The 10708-nt window shown below is 47.6% G+C and overlaps 1 protein-coding gene across 3 annotated transcripts in view; it reads left to right on the top strand.

Moving 5' to 3' along the window:
• Nucleotides 1–720: 720 nt before the first annotated feature.
• NIPAL3 (NIPA like domain containing 3) overlaps nt 721–10708 on the top strand; it is a 46973-nt gene continuing 36985 nt past the window's right edge. The window contains exons 1-2 of one of the 3 annotated variants that reach the window (XM_087446561.1): nt 721–788; nt 4068–4413. In XM_087446561.1, the coding sequence (XP_087302687.1) occupies nt 4321–4413 (93 nt within the window). In that variant the 5' untranslated portion in view covers nt 721–788; nt 4068–4320. Of the gene's footprint in view, nt 814–4067; nt 4414–10708 lie in introns of all 3 variants that reach the window. The other 2 variants (XM_004425735.3, XM_087446562.1) reach the window with 2 other exon arrangements.

Genomic DNA, 10708 nt, shown 5'->3' with positions numbered 1-10708 from the left:
GGCAGGAGCTCAATGTTTCACTCAGGGGGTTGTTGTGAGGATCTGAAATGAAATGCGTGTAAGTGAAAAAGTGTAAGCTCCATGCACGTGTTAATGATTACAGTTGTATATTACAGAAACATTCTTGAGTGCTAGGCTCACTGGAGGACCTTAAGTACTGCTGAGCCGCGGACGTACTGGGAGGGTTGGTATATAGTGCAGCCAACAGGTGTTACGGGAAGGCAGACAATAAGAGAGATATATGGCCCCGAGGCTTTTGCGGGAACCAGATCTTGAAGAATGTGCAGGATTTGAATACATGGTGAGAGCGTGCAGGAGCAAAGCCCGGGAGGCGGCCCTAAGGATACGAGGAAGGACACCTGGCAGGCTGCCCACCCGTCGGACAGGCGGAGACAAGCAGTCACCTGAGCTCTCCAGCACAGCCGGAGAGGGGAAGCGCGGTTTGTTCCCACGCCCTTCCCGTGGCCGCTAGAGGGGACCCGCTCCAGGTGAGCGCAACGCTCCGGCCGGGCGCAGCCTCCGCAGGTCTCTCCCCCTTCGCTTCAAGCAAGCTTTGCGGCGCAGCCAACGCCCGGGGGCTGTCCCGCCCACCCGCCTCGCCGCAGCCACTGGCCTGCGCGAAGTGCCCGCCAGCTTCTGACTGGCAGGCGGCCTAACAAATTAAGTCGCAGCCTTTGAAAGCAAAACACTACAGCGTCCAGGCAGCTCTCAGTTCGGAAGGAATTAAGGAGGCTGTGCCTCCGGGTTGCGCGAAGAGTCCGAGTCATTTCTCGGGAATCTCTGATAAGGTGGGCCTTGGCGGAAACGCTGCTGGTGAGTAGTGATTAAGACGGAGGGAGGGGGGCCTTGAATTCAGCCTTCGTTTCAGGAAAAGCGAAAGCATTTGTAATCACCTAACGTGTCCTAGTAGAAATACTCTTCCTTCCTGCTGTCACCAGCCTTGTCAGTTTGGGTCTCGTCGCCTCAGAATGTTTTTCCCATTTTTGCCTCGAAGGTGAGAGGAGAGGGGGCGTAGGTTTGCCCTTATAAAGGTGATGCCAGGCTTTATCAAATCAGGAAGTGAAATGGAGTAACGTTGCCAGAATTATTCTTCTACACGATAAGAAGAATATTCTGGCGATAGCGGATGGTGGAGTCAGCAGGTGGATGCGGCGAGGCGTTCTTGACCTGTGCTGGCCGCTGGAAGTTGTAGTTTCCAGCCCAATGGGAGGAGACTGAAGAGTGTAAGCCTTAGTGAGCCAAAGCCCAGGAAAGGGAAAGCTCTTTGCATGTTACTGGCGCTCACCAGCCTTAGGATGAATCGTCAGGTGGTGGGAAAGGGCGTGTTTTATTTTTTCAAATAAAGCCGAATTCTGATACGGATCCTACTCTTAGCAGCCATGAGCTATGGTTCTCTCATCTGTAAAACCTGCTCTGTGGGTTGGTGAAATAATTCATTGAGATAAGGGGTGGGGGGTGGAGTGGAAGCAAGCCCCTCGTGAATTGTTTTTGCGTCCTTGAGTCAGTAGATCCTGTGCCCACTGATGCCTGTGAGGGCCTCAGAATTAACGGGCGGCTGGCAACACAGAGTTGGCTACTTGCCTCTTGGGCATATGTTAGTCATGGAAAAGTGCTTTGAAGTCAGGAAAAGAGAGTCACTAGGCAAAAAATGTGTGCCTTGTAAGGGAGGACAGCTTGCAAAGAGTTCTTCCAAGGCCTTTAGTCCAAACTCCCACCCAGCTGAAGGAGAATCTTCTGTTTTTGATGTCTCAGAGGCCTGGGGGTTCCTGAGGCAGAGAGGAAAGCTGCTTTTTTAAAGCGAATTAAATGACAACCACCACCCAAAACAGAAACCCACCTGGACAAACCAGCTGGGGTCCAAAGAAGGTTAGGAGGCCTGGATTCCCATCACCCACTTGGCGTGTCTCCAAGGCCCACATGCTTTCTGTGACATCCTGTGGGTGGGGCTGAGTATATCTGTTGTATCTCTGGCTTTGTGGTTGATTAGGTGTGAGTAAGCCTTTCCGTTCTTGACTGTGAAGTGGCCACAGTGCACCAGGTGCACTGCCTTTAGCCAGTCAGTAGGTACGTATGGAGGTCACTGTGCCAGGTTCTAGGCTAGATCTCCAGAGGGAGCAGGTGAACAGCGGATTCAGCAAACGCTTGCCCAGTTTGTGCTCCACGCCCCCTTTAGCTCCAGGTTGAAAGCCCCCCAGGGAGCCCTAGGCCACTCTTCCTTTCTAAGGCTATTATATTAAAAATGTTAAAACAGGGATACACAAATTTAACACAATGGTGCTTTTCACACACACATAAAAGTATAGTGAAGAATAATTATGTTTTTCACAAAGTTGCAGACAGATATTCATAGGGCTTTACAGGGAGCTCTGGTTATGGGATGTGAGTTATAAAGTTGTCTGATGAGTGTACCTCCTGTATGTATATATGGAATGTATAACCTCATCTGGAGGCAGCAGCAATAATTTAATTTCGAAGCTCTTTGAAAAAGTGAGATCTGGACCAAATGGTCTTCATGGCTGCCCCGGTGCTTCACCCTGTGTCTGGTGTCTCCTAGATGCCCGACACAGTGTTAGCCCTATTTGAAATATGACTGTGCTCTTCACACTGGGAACCAGAATACCTGGGCCTAGGGCTAGATAACAGAAGGAACTGGAAGCTACAGGAAAGGCAGGAGGCAGCCTTCTGAAGCCTCAAGGCATAGCAGAGACTGTGTCTGTTTGGCACATAGCAAGCCCTCAAGAAATATTTGTTGCCTTAATGCATGAGAGAAAGAAAGGAATATTCAGGGGCTGGCCCAGTGGTGTAGTGGTTAAGGTTTGCGTGCTCCGCTTTGGCGGCCCAAGGTTCACACGCTCTGATCCCAGGCACAGACCTATGCACTGCTCATCAAGCCATGCTGTGGCGGTGTCCCGTATATAAAGTAGAGGAAGATGGGTGTGGATGTTAGCCCAGGGCCAATCTTCTTCAGCAAAAAGAGGAGGATTGGCAACAGATGTTAGCTCAGGGCTTATCTTCCTCACCAAAAAGAAAGGACTATCCATGGGTAAATTAAATAATTAAACTGGTAAGAATAAAATTAATACTAATAATAGCTGCCATTCATGTAGCACTCTCTCTGTGCATACATGTTACACATATTGCATCAAATTCTCACAACAACCCTGTGAGAGGAACATCTGTGTTTTACAGCAGAAGAAACTAGCTGGAAAGTTAAATGACTTGGCCAAGGTAAAAGAGGTAACACATGACAGATCAAAAGGAATGTAAAGTATTTTTATTTTAAAATAAACATAGATTTTGCAGTAAAATCCAAATTTGTATGATTTTTTTTTTTTTAGATATAAGAAGACCTCCAAGTTAGCACTTGTGGTAGGGTGTTTTGGCTATGTCTCCCAGAACACTAGGGGAGTTCTTTCTTTTTTTTCTCTATTTGGTAGAAAAGTTTAACATGCACTGAAAATATCAGTCCAATGAAGTTAACGGGAATTACCATGATTGCTGGTTTTACTTGCGGTCACATTATTACCCCCACTTTACAGATGAGGCGACTGAGTCTCCCAGAGGTGAAGTGATCTGGTCACACAGGTTTTCCACCTCCCAGTCCAGTGTTCCCTCACCTGTGCTAGGCTGACCCTTGGTAGCAGCCCAGATCTTCCATCTTCCACGGAGATAACTTTTCTTCTCATTCTTTCTTTCCTACGTTGGAACCCAGATGGTTCCCTTTTCGTGGCAGTGGGATTTTTTTATTTGGAGTCCTGGAGAAGTAGATATAGGCAGTATTCTACTTCTTATGTAGAGGAGCCTATGGAAAAAGTCAGATTTAAATTAGGATATGATGGGAGGAAGGAAGCAGAGGGGGAGAGGAAAGGGAACTTTTAAGGGCCAGGGAAAAAGTTTTGAGATAGATGAGCCTTATCTTTATTAAGGGGCATGATATAAATTTTTCACTGGCCTCACTTCTCATGGCGATTGTGTTTTGTCCTAACAGTGTTGTCTTCTCGGGTAACAAAGCTGGGCTCAGCGTTTCATTGTACATGCATTTTTAATGTTCCTTCCCATCACCCTAGAGCCGCACCAGAATCAGGAAACACACCCTTGTCTGTCTGCTTGGGAGAGACAGAAGTTGGCACTTCTGAGTGAAGATGAGGAAAAGGCTGTAAACCAGCCAAAGGAGGCTTGAAGTACTCTCTGGGTGTGAGAAAGCGATGGCTGGTGGAAGGAGCTGAACACCCCAAGGAAAGATGGCTTCCAGCTTCAGTCCCGCTTAGCAGCAGCTCCAGCTCCCGAGGCAGGCCTGGCAGGATGTGCCATTAGACCATCATGGACGGAGCCCACGGTGCAGCCCTGCAGCTGCAGCAGCTCCTGCCCACAAGCAGTGCCGACTCTGCCAGCGAGGGCTCCTTCTCCTACAAGGCAAGAGCTTTTTTTGGTTTTGGGTAACACAGTACAGCATTGGCTAACAGACATGTCCAGGGTCCGCATGCCTATTGCTGGCAGAAACAGACAGGCAGGAGAATGTGTAATCAAAAGAAAAGAAACACTCATTAAAATACATAAAAATAGAGAGGTAGAGAAATATTTTAAAAGGATTGCATTCCCACTTAGAAGATTTGATTTTTTAAAAATCACCTACTCCATAACTCAGAGACAACATTTATTCATATTTCAGTGTATGAAATATATATATATATATATATATATCCTTCCTGATTTTTCCTGGTAGTACAAATTTGTGATCAGATTGTACATAAAGTTTTGAATCTTGGTTGTTTCACTTAACCTTGTTTGTGGAATATTTCCAGTGTCAGTGAGTAGTGATTGAAAGCATGCTTGTTGAATGATTGCCCGATAATCTGTTGAGCTGCTGTTTTACAATTTTCTGGACAGATCCCCTACTGTTGGATGTTCAGATTGTCTGTAATCTGGGGTGACTGTAAACCCTGCTGCAGTGAACATCCCAGAGTGCATGCTGCTTTGCCATCTCTAAGATGGGTAGCCCTGGGAGAGGCAGTCTCTCCCCAGTCAGCGAGGTTACAAATGCCAGAGCATCAGGAGTATGGAAAATAAGAACATAAAGTTAATACAGTTGGCCCTGTGATGAATGGATACCAAATAGACAAATACAGAATCTAAGAAAACACAGGACACTCGCCCTGATGAGATTTCTAATAAGTTTCCATGTTAATCACATTTAATTCTGTAACTGAATTATGGAAATATTTTTGTGCCAGAGCAAAGATAAATAGGTGTGATTCTACCAAAGAGCTTAAAAACTGAGGTGGGAGACAGGCATGTGAACAAAGAGCTATGAGCTGGCTGAAGTACCAGTGGGATAAAGGGAAGAAGACCTGGGTTCCAATCCCCTCTCTGCTCCTTCCTAGCTAAGTGATGTTGGACACGTGGCTGAGCCCCTCAGAACTTGTTAGGGGTAGAATGGTGGTAGTAACACCTCCCTCCATCCCTCATCCCTCCGTGCATTGTGGATCAGTGAAAAGGCACCCAGCCCAGGGCTAGGCATGCGAGAGGTGCTTGACTCAGAACTGTCTCTGGTTACAAAGAGAAACAGATGCAGGTGCACAGAGCAGAGGAAGGTGTAGTTAATTCTGCCTGGGAGTGGGGAAGGGGTTTTTAAGAGGAAGCTATCTCCTTCCTCCTTGATTTTGGTTACAAGGAATAAAAACCCATTTCAGAGAAGCTGAGGCAAAAGGGAAAATTATTATAAGGTTACAGGGTAGCTCATGGAAACCAGGAGCAGACAGGGCAATGGGACTTGGAAGGTGCTGGAACTCTTACCACCACCCTCAAAAGAGAGAAGATCTGATTGGCCCAGCTTGGGTCAGGTGTCTACATTGGTCCAATCAGTGGTGGCCAGGGGGGTGGGGTCACCCAGCAAACATGGTTTCTGGGGCTTCATCACTGTGGGGAGCTCTCAGAGAAAAGTGGTCCTGTGGGCCTAGCAGGCTGCCCCAAAGTCATCTCTAACCGTTAGGGAAAACATTGAGAGGCTCCAAGTCCAGCTTGATCAGTGGGATGAAGTCAGGAGCAAGCAGTCTGCCTTGATTTGCAGCCCTGCCCTCTGCCCCGCCCAGCAGAGTGGATTCTGGTTGTTGGGGGAGGGTGGTCTGTGAAAGAGAGAGGACAGATGGAGCTGCCATCCCAGCAGGCCCCTGACCCTGGAGGCTCTGCCTCAGCCTGGAGGAGATAGGCCTCAAGTTCTTCTGTTTAGCAAACAGGCATTTCAGCTGAGTACCTGCTCTATGGATGCCTGTGCTGGGTGGGGGCGGGAGCTGTGTAGATAATTGAGATATCTCTTCCCTGAAGGAGCATACAGTATAGGAGGGAGGTGGGGGAAGCCGTTTCCATAAGTATTTACCCTTCAAGACAGAATTTGCGGCAGAAATAGTGATACAGCAGAGTGTTAAGAACATGGCCTTTGGAATCAAAATAGAGATACAGCAGAGTGTTAAGAACATGGCCTTTGGAATCAAAGACCTGGCTTCAAACCCCAGCTCTGTCGCTTTGTGGCATTACAACTTGGGGAAAGCCTTGTTACTCCTCTGCAGGTCGGTTTTAAATCCATCCTCTAGGGTGGTCATTAGAATGACCTAAATGTGCAGCCTAGGGAACCAAAGCTGCCGGCACCTCCCCTGTGTTCTGCCTGAGGAAATCCTGCCCAGCCTTCCAGCTCCAGCTCAGGTGTCACCTTTTCCACGAAGCCTTTGTCAGTCTTCCTGGCAGGAAAATACAGTCCTTTATCTGCACTTTTATAGCCAATTCAAAATTACTACAGTAATCATTATCGTCATCATAGCAGCTAACCTTTGTTGAGTGTTTACTGTATGACAGGGACTGTGCCAATCCTCACAAAAGCCCCGTAAGATAAGTACCATTATAACCCCTTTTACATGTGAGGAAAATGGCACAAAGAGGTTAATTCACTTGCCCAAGGCCACACTGTCAATAGCTAGTAAAACTGGGATTCGAATCACGTCTGTGCACTGCCAAGGCCGTTGGTTTTATCCTCCACTTCCTGCTGCCTGCTTGTGCCAGGCACTCTACGAGGCCCCTCTCTCCCTGACACTGGTTATTAAGTGTTGAGTGGCGGTCATGGAGGAGGTAATGCCTCACCTGCTGGAGAAGGGAAGCGTCAGGGAGCTGGCCTGCAGCCAGTTACAGGTGTAGCAGAGCCTAGTTGACCATTCTCCTGCATCCTTTGTATTTGAATGTGAGTAGCCCTTGGAGCCAGCCAGCATGCAGTTTATGCTTAACTGTTAGCAGTCTGAAGCCCAGGGATTGGGGGAGGTCGGTTTAAGTAGCAAGTGATGAGGGGCTGGCCCGGTGGCACAAGCGGTTAAGTGCACACACTCAGCTGTGGCGGCCCGGGGTTCGCTGGTTCGGATCCTGGGCGTGCACCCACACACTGCTTGGCAGGCCATGCTGTGGCGGCGTCCCATATAAAGTGGAGGAAGATGGGCATGGATTTTAGCCCAGGGCCAGTCTTCCTCAGCAAAAAGAGGAGGATTGGCAGATGTTAGCTCAAGGCTGATCTTCCTCAAAAAATAAATAAATAAATAAACAAATAGCAAGTGAGGATTGGTCTTGTTACCATGGTATTTCAATAGGGACAGATGTGAAGCAGACCTGGGAGCTGGAGATCTGAGTTGAGGTTTCACTTGGATCCCAATATCCAAACAAGGGTTCCTGCCTCTGTGACCTTTGGCTGCTTTTCTGGGCACAGTTTATTTTCTTTCGGAGTTGTAGCTGGTAAAGGATCAATGTTGGATCAGAGAATATCAGAACCAGAAGGATCCTGAGAGCAGTTGCTTATAATAATGATAATAATAAAAATGAAAACTGTAAAAATAATAGTAAAAGCTAGATTTGTTTTAGTATTTATTATGTGTCAGGTGATGTTTCAACATGTGCCTTATTTCATACAACACGACAATTCTATGAGGGTTTCCGATCAGCTCCGCTTTTCGGAGGGGAAGCTGAGGGTCAGAGAGTTAAGGTAGTTCCCCTGAAGTCACACAGCAGTAAGTGGCAGAGGCAGGACCCCAGCACACATCTGCTGGTCTTCAAGGTCCACACAGGGAAGGTGGGGCAGTGAGAGAAGTGACTGATTTTGTGCCTCCTCCCCTCGATATTTGGGTCTTTTGAAGCCACAGCTTGAAGCAGCTGAGTCTGAAATCCTGTTTCCTGCACGTAGTTTTGCCCTCACCCCACCTCCCTCGTGAGTAACACGTCCCATTCAGGGGCTGCGCTGTGAGTACAGTGACCAGAAGTCCTGGTTTGTGCCTCATGTCCATGCATATTAATCGAGTCCCCTTTCTTTCTCAAAATGGCCCGATTTCGACTATATATGTCCCAAATATAAGGTTCCTGATGCTTGGGAGGCCTCACTACTCCCTCACCTGTAGTATATTGGGGACCAAAGTGTGGGGAGACCTGTGTTCAGGTCTGGCCCTGCCACTTGCTCACTCTGCGACTTGGGCCAAGTCTTGGGCCTTCGCAGGTCACTGAGACTCTCCAGCAGGGGCAGCCCCCACTGAGGTGTTAGCCTCCAAACGCCTCCCTCCTCCCTGCCCTTCCAACTCAGCTGACCCTACCCAGTGAAGTGGAGAGACAGTTGGGAACCCACTGAGGTGTTGCCTCGGAAGAATCCTCCCCATCTGACATTGCGGGTGAAGGAGCTCAAGAACCAACGATGCCGCAGGTGAAGACGCTGGCCTGAGGCCGCCTCAGGGCAGTTCTCACAACCGGCCCCTCAGTGGGAACACCATTTGTTTCACTCTACACCTTTTCTTAAGGGAGAAAATCACTGATTCTGAGGTCGAATCCCTGTTCTGCCTTAGCCGTCCACGTGTCCTTATGAGCACTAACACTTTAAATAACTTCCGTGAGAACATGTAGGGTGGGTGGTCCAGAGGCGGAAGTTGCCCGGGTACCGCCTGTCACTTCCCCTCCTGCCCGCAGACCTGGCGACCCCCATTTTACAGTTTGCCAGCTCTGAGGTTTGGAGGAGGAACTCCACGTCAGGAGTCCTGCTGGTTGTCGCCCCAACTCTGCATCGTCCTTTGCCAGACGCTTGAGGGCGGCTAATAGGTGTGTGTTCAAACTGTGTAACCCCTGGGCTGGTGGGAACGTCTTTGTTTGACTTTAAATGCTCGTAAAATTGAGCCAATCACCACTTCACAAGGGTTTGGGGTGTAATCAGTGTTGATGAAGCCGTTTGAAACGGTTGGATGAAAGGGCGTTAGTTATATTGTGCTCTTACTAACCTGTCTGTCTGTAGCCAGTTATTATGCATGGAGATTAATATGCTTGTGGAAATGGCTCTTAAAAGAATCCTCAGCTGCCTGTGTCATTAGTGGGAATGTAGCACTTACAAGGTGGGGTTATTTTTTTCCTAATTTATTTTGCCACCTTTGAAGGACACCTCAGAGAACTTAATGGGAGACAATGTGGAGGAGTAATTCCCATCAGGATACAGGAAGTCAGACCTCTAGCTTCAAATCCTCCATCCTCACCTTGGGCAAGTTATTTCACTTCTCTCAGCCTTACTTTGTTCATCTATAAACTCCTTCCAACTTATGTGCTAAAAAGAGGACTCATCATAATACCCACTTCTTAGGGCTATTTGTGGCCTAAAGGATGCATAGAAAGGGCTTAGGGCCATGCCTGGTATATATATAAATGCTCTGTAAATATCAGCCTTTATTATCATAGTCACCTTTTAACTGTGCTTTTTGGTTCTTAAATTGTGAGTTTTACAATTTTCATTTCTTGGTTTCACCCCTCACCACCCTCCTCCCTGAAATAGCATTGATTTGTCTGTATGGCCTAAGTGGCTTGTTTCCCTTCTTTGTCTCTTTCCTTCCACTTGGCAAGTTGTGAACAACACATTCTCAGGCAGCCTTGTGGATTTAGTCAGCATCTCATCAGAGGACAGCGTGGTCTCTCTGGGTAAAAACAGTATAGCAGCTACCAGTTACAGATTGAACCATAAGAAACTGCCGCTTTTGTAGGTCAAAGATGGTCACATATTGGCAGTCTCATATGTTTTACCTTAATATTAAGTGCTTTCTCCAAATTATCTCAGGAAGTTCATGCATCAGCCCTGAGGGAGGGGTGCTGTCATCCCAGCTAACAGAGGAGTGTAGGGTTGGAAAACTTTTCCCTTCTTCCCTTCTAGGTTCTTTGACTGGTCTAATAATTAAATTGACATAATATAAATTAACAGGAGAAAAACAAATTTAATTTCATGTATACGGAGCCCCATTAAAAAAACATATGAGGGGCTGGCCCCGTGGTGTAGTGGTTAAGTTTGGTGTGCTCTGCTTCGGCAGCCCAGGTTTGTGGGTTTGGATCCTGGGTGAGGACCTATACCTCTCATCAGCAATGCTAAGGCGGCAACCCACATACAAAATAGAGGAAGGTTGGCACAGATGTTAGCTCAGGGCAAATCTTCTCACCAAAAAAAAAACGAGAGAGACTCTCAGGCAGTCGGGCATTTGAGGCTTGTATACCATCCTGAGCTAAGGAGAAGAGAGTAGGGGTCTGGGGCTTCAAAGGGGAGAAAGATAATTCACAGGAAGATGAGAAGAGCAAATGTTTGGTAAACAGATGTTTGCCCTGCCATGCAGACAAGTCTTTCTGATATAAAAAGTTATCATATGTCTCTTCCTGGTCCAGGCCACCTATCCAA

This window comes from Ceratotherium simum, chromosome 22, assembly GCF_057802395.1.
Source record: "Ceratotherium simum simum isolate JZ-2026a chromosome 22, ASM5780239v1, whole genome shotgun sequence".
NCBI classification, from domain to species: Eukaryota; Metazoa; Chordata; class Mammalia; order Perissodactyla; family Rhinocerotidae; genus Ceratotherium; species Ceratotherium simum.
The sequence above is the reverse complement of the archived record's forward strand: the minus strand, read 5'-3'. Positions and strand labels throughout refer to the sequence as shown.